We start from the raw sequence: 17075 nt of genomic DNA on the forward strand, positions 1-17075 counted from the left end.
GGTGAAAGCTATGATCCCTTATTGATGTAACCTGTTAAATCCACTTCAATCAGTGTAGATGAAGGGGAGACAGGTTAAAGAAGGATTTTTAAGCCTTGACACAATTGAGACATTGATTGTGCATGTGTGCTACTCAGAGGGTAAATGGGCAAGACAAAAGATTTAAGTGCCTCTAAACGGGGTATGGTAGTAGGTGCTAGGCGTGCAGGTTTGAGTGTGTCAAGAACTGCAACGCTGCTGGGTTTTTCACACTCAACAGTTTCCTGTGTGTAGCAAGGATGGTCCACCACCCAAAGGACATCCAGCCAACGGCAGGCCAGTGGTCGAAAACGGCTCATTGATGAAAGAGGCCAAAGGAGGCTGACACAAATTGTGCAGAGCAACAGACGGGCTACAGTTAGTCAACTGACAGTCCAGTACAACATTGGTGCCAAAAAACCCATAAAAGAATGCACAACTCATCGTACCTTGACACGAATGGGGTACGTCAGCCGACAACCTAACAGAGTTCCACTTCTTTCAGCAAAACACAAGAAACTGCGGTTGCAGTGGGTTAAGGAATGCAAACACGGGACACTGGAGGACTGGAAAAACATTGCATGGTCTGATGAATCCCGGTTCCCTCTGTTTCACGCTGATGGGAGGACTAGGGTATGGAGAAAACCACAAGAGTACATGCATCCATCATGCCGCGTGTCAACATTGCAGGCTGATGGTGGTGGTGTGATAGTGTGGGGTGTGTTTTCATGGGGCACACATTGGGCCCCTTGATAAAAGTGGAGCAACGTTTGAATGCCACAGGATATCTGAGCATCACTGCCAATCAGGTGCATCCCTTCATGGCAGCAGTGTATCCATCTACTAGTGGATTTTTTCAGCAGGATAATGACCCATGCCACAAGGCTAGGATTGTCCAGGAATGGTTCCAAGAACATGACAGTGAATTCAGCTTACTGCAGTGGCCTGAGATCACCAGATCTCAATCCAATTGAGCATCTGTGGGATGAGATGGAACGAGCTATTCGGGGTAGAGATCCACTACCACCCAACTTGACCCAACTGTGGGAAACATTGGAGTCAACATGGGCCAGCATCCCTGTGGAACGCTTTAGACACCTTGTAGAGTCCATGCCCTGACGAATTGAGGTTGTTCTGAGGGAAAAAGGGGGTGCAACTCAATATTAGGAAGGTGTTCCTAATGTTTTGTACACTCAGTATATAATGTATGTGTGTGTGTGTTATGGGCAGGGATCGTAGGAATCTGTTTGCTGCGGAATAACAAGGAATAACAAGTCTGTTTTTGTTTTACACTTGCAAAAAACATGCAAGGCTTTTTGGTTGTTTATAACCAAGTCAATACACTTATAGATAACCATCAACCCAGGCAATTTTCCTTTAAATTTAGTAAACATACTTGTTCAATAAAACTGCTTCTGATGGAAGAGATACACTCATGTCACATTCATGATGAAATGTAGCTGTAGTTTACTTCAATGTGTTTTTACTATTCAACAAGCTGTTTAAAAGATGCCGAAAACAATTTTAGCCTTTTATTAAAATTGCGGAATAACGCACATTTTATTAATTAATTAATTTATTTTAATCAGATTATTTTGTTTTTTTATAGCGTAAAACTAGGATCCCTGGTATTGGGTAATGGTGGAATACAGCAATTCAATGCACACTTCTAAATCATCTTAAATTGGCCTGGCCAAATTAGGATGCAATTTGAATGGTGTACAAATCAGTACAAGCAAGCAACAAGACCAAAATAATACATTGTGGCCATCTAAATCAATGTAATGTATAAAATCAATCAATCAATCAATGATCCTGAGAAATGTCTATGTAATAATAGAAAGAAATCCATAAAAGAACACCAAATTGTAAATCCACTTCATTTCATAGTGTTGATTAGCCTCCCCGCTGTGGGAAGTTTGTGTTGTCAAAAGCACAAGTATGACATGTTAAAAATTGCCCTGCAATTAATCAAGCCTTCTGAGAGCACCATATAACAGCCAGCAAACAGCATCTGATAGCTCTTTGCTTTTATGAATGTGCTAGATTATTCACCTGCCATTGCTTCCTTGTTTTCTACATGGCATTGTCTGTGTGGTTAAAAATGCCAACAAGAATGACAACAACAAAACAAACAATATATTTCACTGGGGTTCCAGATAATATACTGGTAGTATATCATCTATTTGAACTATCGCAGGGTTCATGCAAAACAATCATATAAACTAGTGTGCATATACAGTACATAGTGTGCATATACAGTACATGGGTGGGTGTTTATATCCCACAGATATAGAGAAGAATATTGTGGGTGGGTAGGGCATTCCTCCAGTTTAGAAAAAAAAAAAGTGGTGATATACTGTATAGTATTCATATAAAAGCCTGGCAAGATCAATTCTATGAATTCTGCAGCTTTCTCACTGACAAATAAACCGGCAAGTGCTATAAGGAATGCTGATGACCCTTATTTCAAGTAGTTATTCACACAATTCTGCCCAGGCAGCCTTCCTTTTACAGGGTCTGTCTACTAAAATACTCAAATCCCTTAAAACAAGCAGTCCCCCCGTCCCCCCCCATCCCACAATGTTCAAATTAATGCTGTGTGGAGGTACAGTACTGCAGCAATAGATAAAGATGCTCACACAACAGAGGGATATAAAACATAGCGCTTACCTCCGTGGTCTTTCAAGTGCACTGCAATTTTTGTGTCATCTGCAAAAAAAAAAAAAAAAAAAAAAAAAAATGCAGTTGCTCTGTATATCAGTTTTGCTATTGCTGATAAGCACACATGAAAAAGAACGATTCTGCCATATACTTCAGCACTTTCAAATTGCTTTGGCTTCAGTTAAACTGCTATCACATGTGGTAGTTGAAACATTTTAATGAGGAATGCTGATTGAAAAGGAACCCTTCACATTTGTTTGAGTAACACTGAAAAGAAACTTGCCATTTATTATCTCATAAGTAAATAATACACATACATAGAGACCACTGGCTGCTTCCCATTATAAACAATGAGCAGTGTCTGTAAGAAAGTGAGACCTCAATGGTATGTCAAAGCAAAGTGAAGTGGTCAAGAAAGTATTTAAATCTGAAATCTGAATACAAGTGTTATTTCCTGTGATTAGCTTGCATCCCTTGGGATCCCGATACACACTGGATACATAGTGGTGTGTTCTGTTTTAAAATCCTATCTATCTATCTATCTATCTATCTATCTATCTATCTATCTATCTATCTATCTATCTACATACACACACACACACACACACACACACACACTGGCGGTCAAAAGTATGGTGTCACCATTCTTGAAACAGAATGAGGACGGTTGACCCCTTAATAACTAAATATTGTATCTCTGAAAATGTAATCATATTTTCTTTAAATATTTGCAATTGATTTCAGTGATCAAGCCATCTCACAAGTACCCCAAAATGTTACTGCTTTAAGAGTGGGGCTTTTAACGCCCAGTATTTCCCTCTCAGCCCCTTGATTACTAAATATCTTTGTATCCCTGAATAGATGATTCTCTCCTTTTAATAAAAAAAAATCCATCCCTCAGGTACAGTGGTAGCACAAAGACTGAATGGGATAATTATACCGTGTAACAATTATTATTTTTTTTTGTTCCTGGTAGTAAGTGTTATTTCCTAATTGCTTATGCCTCAAAAGTATAGAACATGGCTATTATTCACCACAAACTTTGCTTCTGTGACCAGGACAGGTAAATTTCAAAATATCACTATCTCTCAATTTAGAAATGAGTAGTTTTTCGAGATTTACGATTATACTGTAAATATACAAAAACACATACATACACAGTTACATTTAGTAAGCCATATATATATATATATATATATATATATATATATATATATATATATATATATATATATATATATATATATAAGATGTACAGAACAATGACTTGCAAGAAAGTACTACGACAATGAGAAGAATGTTTCTTAAAGCCTTGACAATTACCCCTTAATGCTGCTCTTTTTTATATAAAAAAAGGAATGTACAAAAAAAAACTGCCATGTGAAATTGAACCCTGCAGCATCTAAATGGCACCCCACTGTTATGATGGCTAACAATATTTATTGCAGACGTGAAGTATGAAATCAAATTTGACTGCAATTAGAAACCAATGCCAAAATGACCAAATCCTATTTAAAATGGCACCCCAGTGAGCTCCTTGTCTGTGAATTTCAATTTTCTACTCATCCCTAAATTATTTATACCTTTTAATAACCAGGTAGCATACAATAAAACAAAAGCACCAGACTTGTTAGTGTTCGTCCAGCAAGTTTTTTTCCTTGTTCATAATGACTGGAAAGACATTGTAAAGGGAAAGTGTCAACAGTTCACCCACAGCTTAACTAAAACACATCAGCATTATTTACTACATGGAATCATGTTCTGGTCATCTGTGAGAGAACGTAATTTTCTTATATCCCTATGGGCAAGGCATTACCACGATGCACCCAAGCACTTGCGTGCACAAAAACATTTGCAAGAAAAATGTAAAACTATGCATTGAAGGAAAAGAACATATAACCTTCTCTCATTTAGGAATCAAACTCAACTCACTCCTGCAAGGATACAGTACTTCCTGGTTTTCTTTCTTTAGTGTAAGAAAAAAAAAACTATTTCTTTCAATTCTGATTCACTTACTGCAACTCAGCCATACATGTAGGGAATACTAAACAATGTGGAAATGCAAACTGTTGGCTACTGTCACGAGAGGTTTAGAAAGCACCAGCTATAACCCGACCTTTACAGCAATTTTCACCACTGTCTCAGAAAAAAGAACCCTAACAAATGTTGACGCTTGTCCAATTACTTGTACTCCAAACTTTTCTGTGCTTACTGCTTTTCAAAGTGTGTGGGGGGGGGGGGGGGGGGGTCAATGAAGAAGACTTCCTTTTCCCCCCACTTCCCTTTTTCCCTGCTAGACATCATTTTACATTGAGAGAAGTCAGCCATTTGTGTTTCTGATTTTTTTTTTAATGACCAATTTTTATATTTTAAAAACAAAATATATACCCCTGTAAACATTAATTGTAGAAAACCAGTATCTGAAACATTCATTTACATAAATTGAAGCAATTGATTTTATGCAGCCTGCAGTTATTTTCTCTGACAGGAAGACTAGTAAATGCTCTGAGGAACATTGGCCTTTTCTTAAGCAGGTTTTCAATCTTCTCTGCTTTGGTACTTAGCCACAGAAGTTTGTGTAATTAAAATGCTACTAGAAACAAGGTTATTTGTCTGGCTGGTGGAGTTTAGTATACAGGGAAGACAATATTAATAGTAGTAATAATACAAATGTACTTATGAGTGGAAACAAAGTGATTACTAAAAGCTTTGTTATAGACCCTTTAACCTTGGCGTGCTGGTCACCATTACTAGACCATGTCTTATATAGGATCTTGTTCTGTTGACAGTTCCAAATTAATTTTTTAACAGCAACGTCAGAGGTATTGTCACAGAGTTTTTGTGAAATTGTTTCTTACAGCAAATCTAGTCTATACAATTAAATAATGAACTTGTATAGGCATGCAATACCACAGTTATCTTAACAAATTAATTATCAAGAGTTTAAAACTCTGGAGTTTAAAGCTGTCCTCAGAAGGGATCTCAAACATTTTAGCCAGTACCAGAGCATATATGCTCCTCCCAAATATTTGTTCCCCCTCAGAACAAATATTCAGGAATATTGGTTCCCCTTCTGAATATTTGTACCCCCTTCTTTTTTGCATACAAGTCTATATCCACAGACTTTCAACTAAAACCTTAAATTTTAGGACAATTTTCCCTAACCCAAACCCTAACCTTCTACCATCTAGTCCCCTCTGAAAGGTCCAGTCTCACCTACAATAATACATAATAACAACCTGCAAACATTGCTCACATTTACTAGCATTACAAATACATAATTAACATAAAATAGTATAAATACCAAACATGCAAGTAGGAGGTAACAAATGTTTCCTGGTGGGAACAAATATTTGGGGGAATGAATATTCATTTACAGCAGCACAACAAAGTCTAATAATGAACCTGTCCCACATTTATGAAAGAATCAGTAAAAGGTACCATACAATTCTGGTATTCCTTACATCTACTGTGGGCGAAGTGTTTCAGGGGAACAAGTTAATGGTTACATGCTGGTGCATGAGCTGTTCTTAGAGATGACACATGCCTGGGAGCTACATAGAAGTGCTATTAAAGAGTAAGTAGCAGGGTTCAGAAAAAACCACATAGCGTTACACATCCTCATGTGTTGCTACAACTGTTTAAATAACACATCTGTCATTTTTCTTTTCATTGTTAACACCCTGCCAACTTTTTACACGTATAACTTAAAGTCTGTTTCAAAGCTCTTTTCATTATGTTCGCTCTAGTGCACTAATACTGTAAGGATTATTGTCTACATGTCGTCAAACTGGTAACACAACAATAGCAATCCATGATGTGGTAAGGAACAAAAATGCCAGAGCACTTGTTATGTTTTTTTTTTTTTTTTTGTTATTTGTTTTAATTGCTGTTCAAGCACCAGTGCACTAGAGTGGACTTTTTGAAAAGAGCTTTGAAACAGACTTTAACATTATAAGTGTACACAACTGTAGGATGTTAACAATGATAAGAAAAATGACAGGTACATTATTTAAACAGTTGTAACAACATGTGGAGATGCATTACTCTGTATTTGTCCTGACCCTGCTACTTACTCTTGAGACTCTCAGTTATAGAACGTCAGGTTAGTTAATTTAACTGTGATTTTTTTTTTAGGCCGTTATCAAGTTGCACTTTAAGCAATTTAGAAAGTTGTTATTTCATGACTACCTTCCGTTGGGATACTGGTCGGAAGATGTGAGGTTGAAGACGCAGTGCTGGTCGTTAAGATTCTGGGTGATGTTTGGGGAACAGTAGTGGTGGTAAAGGGATACAGCTGAGTGGCTTCTGGGAAATTTTCACAAATCTTTTCCTTAGCCTGCAGGGGGGGGAAAAAAGGCAATTTCCAGCATTTATTTTATTAAAAAAGGTACTGGAGGTAACACACGATTATAATTTCAAGTGACATAGTCTGGGAGTATCAGTAATTCTCATTAAAGAAACCACACTGGATTGCCAAATTAATTAAGCTTTTATTTCTCAGCACTTGCTGTACAGATAAGCAGGTAGAAATAATCTAGGCCAGGTTTAAATACCCCAGGAGTGCGAGTCTTCCATTTGGAAGTGGCAGTGGACAAGCAGCGTTTTATTGTTGTGTCTATTGTGACTCCTGTAGCAAAGGAAATGTGTGAGGAGAGCTTAATCTGGTGCTGAAACAGTTATTAAGATCAATTAAAAAAAACACTTTAAAATAAATAATACAGAATATAAGGTAGCTTCCCCAGATATAGAGCTTCCCTACCCTACACACAGGCCACTACATTTCCTTATTTCTGACAATCTATGCATTGAAGTTTTAAACAACTTTTTTTGGGGGCAAAGACCATAAAGAAAATATTTCCCCAGAAACCATATAATTGATCATGGTTGGGTTGCTCTCTTCTAATTATTGTCATCAAAGGCTTTTATACTGTATTAAATCATCCAGGACCTACAACTCAGTGTTGGTTTCTGACAGCATAATTGTGTTTAATAAAACAGTAAGAGCTAGTGGTCATGGTATTGATTCTAATAATATAGAATTTGTGCGGATTCCAATGTAAATGACTCCTCCACTGATCTTCAGTGATTTCAGTGTTACCAACCAATTTGGATATTCGAATGTCTTTGTGCATGACACCCATTGCCAAAGCAGAATATGCTCAAAGGGTGGAAACAAAACATGATGTTTAACAACAGTACAAGACTGGTATACAAAGATAAACACAGACCTCCACTAACACATGTAACAAATAAATATCCCTTTTTTACCTTGGGGGGTGCAGCGTATTGATTAAACACAATGACCTATGAAGGTGAACATCTAAACAAATTAAAACCTAATAAACTGTAACAAGCAATATATTTCATTTGAACCTGACGGTGTGCAGTGCTGGGTATTATTATGTATTGCTTTTCCCATTATGGCATTGTTAAGTCACTGCATGGCATTTGAAGTAAACATCAAAAACGCCAGCACAGCTTCAGATAGCTGTATTAAAATAACACAATACCAAAAACTGGGGTTTGAAACAGCAGCTGACAAAAAGCATTTATTTTCACCTGACCTGAGAAATGCACGTCTCCCAGTCATTTTGAATTTCCATTTCTATCACAGAAAAGCAAGCAGATAAGATAAAATGCTGTCTGTTTTGCAATGGGTGAGGTGGAATTGATGTATTTTCAAAATGAAAGTGAGATTATTCCTGTTTTCAGCGCAGATTCAAGTTAAACTAAAAACTTCTCGCTTAAGTGATGTCATTATTATTATTTTTAATGCCGCTACTTTTACTGCTGATGAAAGCTGAGGGAAGGTGGCAGGTTACAGTCAGGCATGGTGCAGATAGGTCCTCGGAGAACATAGCTCAATAAGCCCACCTCAATCCTGATTTTATCACACCTGCCATTTTGCCCAGGGCCTCGCTCATGGAAACACTGCCAACCGTACAGGATTGTGCATTGGTTTTGAAACGGGGGCTGTGGAGACCATCAAACACATTTTAGGTGGACCTAAGTCACATTTTAGCACAGTTCTCCAGAGGTCAAAAGGATGAATGGCTAGTGAATTAGCCCATTGTGCCTCCAAGCAGCTACTATAACTGATTAACAAGCACGCTGCAGACATATTTAATCGATCCAAACTTTGTCTTCTATATCTATAAAAGTTAATTACCAAGTTTCAGCAGCTTCTCAAGACTAACTAAATAGTCTGTAATAACAAGCAGTGCATTCACCAATGTGCCAGCCTCCATAAGAGATCTGATACAAATTAACATGGCTATTCCCATTTGTGAATCTCATTCCTTTGCTTCAACATCATTTAGCATTTACAAGGCAAGGACTTCGGGAGCAAACACAATACATACAAATCGTTTCATTGTGTATTTAACTTTAAAACTTCAAAAGAGTTGTTGTACCTCGTCAATGCAGCTGCTATCTACCCAGTCCTGACGGTAACGGTCAAACCCACTGGAACATCTGAAATAAAATAATCAATTCATTAAAACTTACATCCTGGCAATGGCTTGATGCTAATCTCTCAGTGGTCAGTAGTGAGAGCACTGATCGTACTTCAGTTTAATGGCGCTCACTCATCTCCAGTGTCCAGTACACAGTATGTGCTGTGGCCTGAGAGCTAGGCTATTTTCTGTTACAACCAGCTTGTTCAGCAAATAAGGACTGATGAAACCAATTACTTGGAGTACATGGCGAAACATAGGTCTCAAACTGCACAAAATCCACATTTTTATTTTACAGCATGAGGGGCCTATTAAACCAGCCTAGGGCAGTACTGAAGAGTTGGAGTTGATTATAAAAAAAATAAACAGCACTACAGGACATACCCACTGGGGCATTATATATATATATATATATATATATATATATATATATATATATATATATATATATATATTATATATATATATATGGCTTACTAATAACTGTGTATGTATGTGTTTTTGTATTATAACTACTATTTTTTGGTAAATTATTGTACTGTATTCTGTAATGACAACATAGAAATGAATAAGCTGACACATAAAGTAATACCCTATGGATCTAGAGATAATAAACAATAAAATGCAGTAACTTTACCAGAATGATGTGATTACAGCATTGTTGTTGTGGGTGTTATACCATACATCTTAGATTTACTGAACTTTACTCTAGGGTACTTAGAGAGGACAGATGAAGCATGAAACAGCTTGTAGTTATTCAAGCGCACATCCTAACATAGCACATGATGTGTGAAATGAGGGAAACATCGACTTCAATCATGGTTCTCTTAGCAACAACATAATAACAAACCCTTATAATCTCCATAAAACAGGTGCCTTTTACCTTACTTCAATTTTAAACAAGCACACCGTTAGCAATTACAGCAAATCACGTCGAACGCATCTAATACATAATATATGGACTTAGATATCAGATTCAAAACTAATTTATGCGTTTGAAAATCATAAACTGGGGATCATGTATGCTAAAATATGGTGTATTAGCATATGTACCTAGCATACGAAAAACCCTCCTGTAACCACCCTGCATGTCCCAATGCCGTGAAGAGATCCTTTGTATTGTTTGGAGATTTTTTGACAAGACTGTTACCAGTATGGATGCTCTTAATTTCAAATCGAGCCATTTCTGTTTGGCTTTTTCACACATGCAGTTTATCAACTCATTCAGACTGATCAATTCCAATAGCTTCCTTGTGGACTTTCATCACCATATCTGTCCCAAGTTTGAGGGATTACTTGCATGATTCATAGTGCTTCCGTCTTTCCCTTTTACTTGTCAACAACAGGGGGGCCACACATAAAAATTCTCAATTACTGCATGCAGATTTCACACACTACGTGTGCCCAAGTGATTCTGTTCAACTGAAAACAAAATAATAATAAATCTATCTTGCATAATGAGTAATTTTCTGCTTCATGAAATACGTTTTGCATTCTCTGATACTCAATTAGCTAAATTACTCTAGAGAGCATAAATATCATTTTAGAGTTATTTCTCATTTTTATTGCTCCATGGACAAATACACTGCCCTCTATTTGCAGACAGTGGTATCTCCTCCTCAATCTCCACTCATTAAAACACATTGATCCAACCGTGTGAGAATCAGCTCCATATCAATCTGAGACCCAGGTGCCAGGGGTGAAGCCACTGAGATAGTGTTAGACAGCTCTCTCACAAGCTCTTGTCTGGCAAGTGCTTATTTGTATTCTTTAACTATGTTTCTACTGAAAAGAAGAAGAGTTTCTTTTATCTTTGGAGAAGCATTTTGAAATGTTCACCCATCTGAATCAGAATTTACTAGTGAATGACTCACACTTTGACCTTTTATACTCTTTGATACAAGGTAGAAAAAAGGGTAGGGAGCAGCCACGTTTCAAGAGAGTGCCTTATAATCCATGCTTTCACATCAACTCTACAGTCGTGTTTCTGTAAAAAGCTATCAATATAACAAAAATGCAAATTTCCTTTGCGTATATTTTTTTTGTTTGGCTTCCCTGAACAACACTGGTATATTTGGCACATCCTGTTTCTGCAGGTTGCAGCAAGATCATACCTGATAAGTTCAGTGGCAATGCACAGCATGACTTCCAATATGTGTCTGTAGCTGAAACTATGTTCTAATCCAGCACTGTGCAGAGAAAGGTAACCTACTCAATAATGTAGAATACAAACACCCAGAAATGATATGAGCTTTAAAACCATATGTTGGGTACAGTGGACATACACATCCAATATTATCCAGTGGTTTTATTTAAGGAAGGAATAGATGGAATAGCCCTAGTCCACAATGTGTAGCACCCAGCTCCCAGTGGAAATCAGATGTTTATTTTCCAGGTTGAAAGTTTGTCACAATACTCTGGACACGTCTGTGGGTCTTGATCCATAATATCTCACTTCAAACAGTACATAATTGTTATTATTATTATACTGTGGATTACATGTTCTCTAAACAAAGATTTCTGTTTTTATTTTTTCTCCCTGATAATAACAGTGTCTTCATTTACTACAAATAGGTTGCAAGGTTTTTGAGTTTGAATTTTATTTTTTCTTTCCTCATGTCAAATTTGCTTCACTATAATTTTTAAAAGCGAAAAATATGGTATTTTGTGTCTGTCTGACTAATCATTTTCCATGTACTGTATATTGTATCAGTTATTTGTATATTGTGTTAGAAATAAGTGTCAGGTAATTCAAATTCGTTTTTTATTTCATGCCGACACACAATTTGCACAGCTACAATTCCTAAAACAAAAGGCACCATATTACTTGTATTGACTAAACGGTCAGCACTGTACTATTTTTTTAACCATGTTGAAATTATGATCCTAAATTACAGCTTTTCTGTCCTCTTTATGCTGGTTTCCCTACTAATTCCATCTTTGTTTTCAGGAGGAAAACAAACATAAGAACTCCTACAAAAATGATATCAGGCTGATGTATGCAGCTATCAAACTAGGGGTTGGCAATATTTCATATCCAAAGTCCTAACTGGCCATGTAAGCAGAAAATCTAGATCTATTAGTAGGTCTATCAATTTGCCTGCCTGGTACCTTGCCCTGCAATGACACTGAGGTTATGCTATCCAGTCTTTCATACAAACACCATGCCTCAGAGTTTCATGGTGGAGCTTTAATTTACAGCAATAACTCTAACCAAAGCCATGGTTTTTATTTAGTAGTCCATAACTCTGGTCGTCTCTGAATTATTATATGTCTACTAAATGGAGCTTCAGAGAGCACGCAGGTCTGTTGAATTGATAATAAAACAAGTGAACTTCGCAAGCCGCGTGTCTTCCGGCATTATCAACATGGATGCAGAAGACAAACAAGATTTGGAGAAATGTTGCTGCTGCACAGAGCAAATTGTCAAGAAGAATAAATACAGTGTATGCTCTATCCTCGTGCCTGAAGATACATACGGTTCCCAAAATATACACTATATGGTATTTGAGATCCCTAATTTAAACGTCACCCCTCTGTGGCAACCCATTCGCTGATCAGGAGGTGTGATGCTCATTGGGTCTCCTCTGTTCTAATTGACAAGCCAAACCCTATGCAATGAATGTTTACTAAGATAACTCACTTAATGGCTGAACTTCGAGTATGATGTAGAGCAACAGCTTGAGTGTAATATTAACAGTAGCTTGAAGCACTTCAGGAGCTGCAGACCATTTAAAAATACTACCAATAGCAGACTTCATTTCACAGAGGAACGGATAAGTAGTGAGCATCATTTTATCTGATGGTATCCCTTCTTATCCAGGGAGCAGGTCAATGCTGTTCAATGTCACTATTACATATAAAAGCGATGATTCATTTTTAAGTGCAGTGAACTCAGGGGTAAAGATTACAAATTGTATGACACAAAACTGGGCAGGCCTTGTCGCTTATTAGACAAAACAAATTATCACTTAAGTGTATTTTACTTCAAGTTAGTACAACATCTGTAACGCAATCCTGTAACTCAACAACAATATTCCACCGATTACTGAAATACATAGGTGTATTCTGAGTGACTGCCTTTATTAATGGGTGAAGCTGCAGTGGATATCCTGCCTCCCTTAGGAGAAACCCTTTCCAGTTAATTGAAAGCAACATCATTTCAAGAGTAACCATTAAATGTATTTATTTAAATGCTAGAAGTATCAGAAACAAAATTCTAGAACTTGAAGCTACTGCACTAACAGGTAACTATGATGTGATAGGTGTTACTGAAACTTGGTTGTCTGAGAGTGATGGGGACGAATATAATATTTGTGGGTATACACTGTATAGGAAAGACAGGCAGGACAGAAGAGGAGGAGGGGTAGCGCTATACATAAGAAACAGTCTTGAAGCCCAGGTGTTAAACCTGGACAAAGAAAATAAAACCGAATCAATATGGGTCAGAATAACGGACAAAAATTCAAAGGGCATAATAATAGGAGCATGCTATAGACCGCCAGATTCAGACGGTGAGCAAAATAATCTGTTATACAATGACATTAGAAATGCGTGTAGCAAAGGAGAAGCCATACTAATGGGGGATTTCAACTTCCCCCAAATAAAATGGGAAAACCCGGTGGGTAGCACGAAGGATGAAATAGAAATGGTGGAAATGAAAAATGACTGCTTCCTAACACAATTTGTCAAGGCACCGACTAGAGGGGAGGCATGCCTTGATTTAGTCTTTTCAAATAACGAAGACAGAATAACTAAAACAGAGGTCAGAGAACCACTGGCAAACTCAGACCACAACTTGGTCTCATTTGAAGTGTTTTTTAAAACCCCAAAAGTAATGACTAAAGCTAAGGTTTACAATTTTAGAAAAGCAAACTATGAAGGTATGAAACAGAGACTAACAGAAGTAGATTGGAGTAAAATAGAGAAAACACCCACAGAAGAAGGATGGTTGTTCTTCAAAAATGTAGTACTAGAGGCGCAAAACAATTACATCCCTAAAGTAGACAAATCTAAATGTAAAACTAAATTGCCAAAATGGTTTAATAGATCAATTAAAAAAAATATTCAGGGAAAAAAGGCACTTTACAGAGCATTAAAAAAGGACCAAAAAGAAAGTACACAGAAAGAGTACACAGAACTGCAAACGCAAGTCAAAAAGGAAGTTAGAAAGGCCAAGAGAGAAATAGAAATGAACATTGCTAAGGGAGCTAAAACCAATTCCAAAATGTTTTTCCAATATTACAACAGCAAGCGAACATTCAAAGAGGAGATTAAATGTTTAAGAGATACAAATGGCAAAATCGTAGATGAAGAAAAAAAAATAGCAAATATATTAAATGATTACTTTTCACAAGTTTTTACAAAGGAAGATACTGACAACATGCCCCACATGTCATCCAGTTCCTATCCAGTTTTAAATAACTTTAGCATAACTGAGGCAGAAGTGTTAAAGGGACTAGGAGCTCTTAAAATAAACAAATCCCCTGGGCTGGATGAGATCCTCCCAGTAGTACTCAAAGAAATGAAAGAAGTAATTTACAAACCGCTAACCAAGATCATGCAGCAGTCTCTTGACACAGGGGTGGTACCGACAGACTGGAAAATTGCAAACGTAATACCGATCCACAAAAAGGGAAACAAAACTGAACCAGGTAACTACAGACCAGTAAGCCTGACTTCTATTATATGCAAACTTATGGAAACTATAATAAGATCCAAAATGGAAAATTACCTATATGGTAACAGGGTACTGGGAGACAGTCAACATGGTTTTAGGAAAGGGAGATCGTGTCTAACTAACTTGCTTGATTTTTTTGAGGATGCAACATCGATAATGGATAATTGCAAAGCATATGACATGGTTTATTTAGATTTCCAGAAAGCTTTTGACAAAGTCCCACACAAAAGATTAATTCTCAAACTGAACGCAGTTGGGATTCAAGGAAACACATGTACATGGATTAGGGAGTGGTTAACACGTAGTAAACAAAAAGTACTGATTAGAGGAAAAACCTCAGAATGGAGTGTGGTAACCAGTGGAGTACCACAGGGATCAGTATTAGGTCTTCTGCTATTCCTAATCTACATTAATGATTTAGATTCTGGTATGGTAAGCAAACTTGTTAAATTTGCAGACGACACAAAAGTAGGAGGAGTGGCAAACACTGTTGCAGCAGCAAAGGTCATTCAAAATGATCTAGACAAGATTCAGAACAGGGCAGACACATGGCAAATGACATTTAATAGAGAAAAGTGTAAGGTACTGCATGCAGGAAATAAAAATGTACATTATAAATATCATATGGGAGATACTGAAATTGGAGAAGGAATCTATGAAAAAGACCTAGGAGTTTTTGTTGACTCAGAAATGTCTTCATCTAGACAATGTGGGGAAGCTATAAAAAAGGCTAACAAGATGCTCGGATACATTGTGAAAAGTGTTGAATTTAAATCAAGGGAAGTAATGTTAAAACTGTACAATGCACTAATAAGACCTCATCTTGAATATTGTGTGCAGTTCTGGTCACCTCGCTATAAAAAAGATATTGCTGCTCTAGAATGAGTGCAAAGAAGAGCGACCAGAATTATTCCAGGCTTAAAAGGCATGTCATATGCAGACAGGCCTAAAGAATTGAATCTGTTCAGTCTTGAACAAAGAAGACTACGTGGCGACCTAATTCAAGCATTCAAAATTCTAAAAGGTATTGACAGTGTCGACCCAAGGGACTTTTTCAGCCTGAAAAAAGAAACAAGGACCAGGGGTCACAAATGGAGATTAGACAAAGGGGCATTCAGAACAGAAAATAGGAGGCACTTTTTTACATAAATAATTGTGAGGATCTGGAATCAACACCCAAGTAATGTTGTTGATGCTGACACCCTGGGATCCTTCAAGAAGCTGCTTGATTAGATTCTGGGATCAATAAGCTACTAACAACCAAACGAGCAAGATGGGCCGAATGGCCACCTCTTGTTTGTAAACTTTCTTCTGTTCTTCTGTTCTTATGACTCCAACCCCTCCTGGGTGCTCAAATCTATAGGCCACTATTTTGTAATAGTATAGAACCACGTACACAAAACAACCTTCAATATCCAGAGACTATGTGCAAAAAATGTACAAGTCGGACAGCATGATGTCTGTTGTAGTATGTACATGTTTGGTTTCTTCTTTTATAGATCCTGGACTGCGTCTATGCTTTTAAAGGATACTAAAATAGGAGCTCCCAAGCGGCGCATCCAGTCAAGGCACTCCATGTGGATGTGCCCTATAGCCTGGAGATCGCAGGTTGTCATTGCCGACTGTGAATGGGGGTTCCCAGTGGGTGGTGCACAATTGGCCATGCGCTGCCCGGGTAGATTCAAAGCGCACCAGCGACCCCTGTGGCTGATAGGGTGCCTGCGGTTCTGCAGTGGAGCCATTCAGATCTGTGTTGTTCTCCTGCACTATAGGTCTGATGGCTTCGCTGTGGATCCGCAGTGCAAAAAATGATGGCTTGGCAGCAACACGTTTTGGAAGACGCATGTTTCAGCCTCCATTTCCCGAGTCGCCAGGGGGTTGCAGCGATGAACCAGGTTTAATAATAACATAATTGGCGATTCCAAATTGGGGAGAAAACTGGGGTAAAAAATCATTGACAAGGAACTAAAAAAAAAAAAAGGCTGCTAAAATAAAAACATTACATTTGAAGGATGCATGAATTCTTAATTTACCTCTGGATTGAATGGGACATCTGTTGTGGTTATAAAGACGCCTTGCTGCTTTATTCACAGTGAAATAGCATAACAGTGCAACGTTTGTTGTTGGTACTGCAGTTTATGAAACATTGGGCATAGTATTTATTTATGTGGCTGTGAGTTTTTTTTATATGTTGCTCTTAAAGTTAACCCTTGAATACACAGTCTCACATATTTTATTTAGTAACTCAAACGCTG

General features: G+C 37.5%; 1 protein-coding gene across 1 annotated transcript in view; it reads right to left on the bottom strand.

Moving 5' to 3' along the window:
* LOC121314143 (plexin domain-containing protein 2-like) overlaps positions 1 to 17075 on the bottom strand; it is a 144715-nt gene that overhangs the window by 20899 nt on the left and 106741 nt on the right. The window contains exons 10-12 of the mRNA XM_041247117.1: positions 9099 to 9159; positions 6874 to 7021; positions 2692 to 2730 (exon numbers count right to left, since the gene is read on the bottom strand). Of these exons, the coding sequence (XP_041103051.1) occupies positions 2692 to 2730; positions 6874 to 7021; positions 9099 to 9159 (248 nt within the window). The remainder of the gene's footprint in view (positions 1 to 2691; positions 2731 to 6873; positions 7022 to 9098; positions 9160 to 17075) is intronic.

The sequence above is a fragment of the Polyodon spathula genome, chromosome 4 (genome assembly GCF_017654505.1).
Source record: "Polyodon spathula isolate WHYD16114869_AA chromosome 4, ASM1765450v1, whole genome shotgun sequence".
Classification (NCBI taxonomy): Eukaryota; Metazoa; Chordata; class Actinopteri; order Acipenseriformes; family Polyodontidae; genus Polyodon; species Polyodon spathula.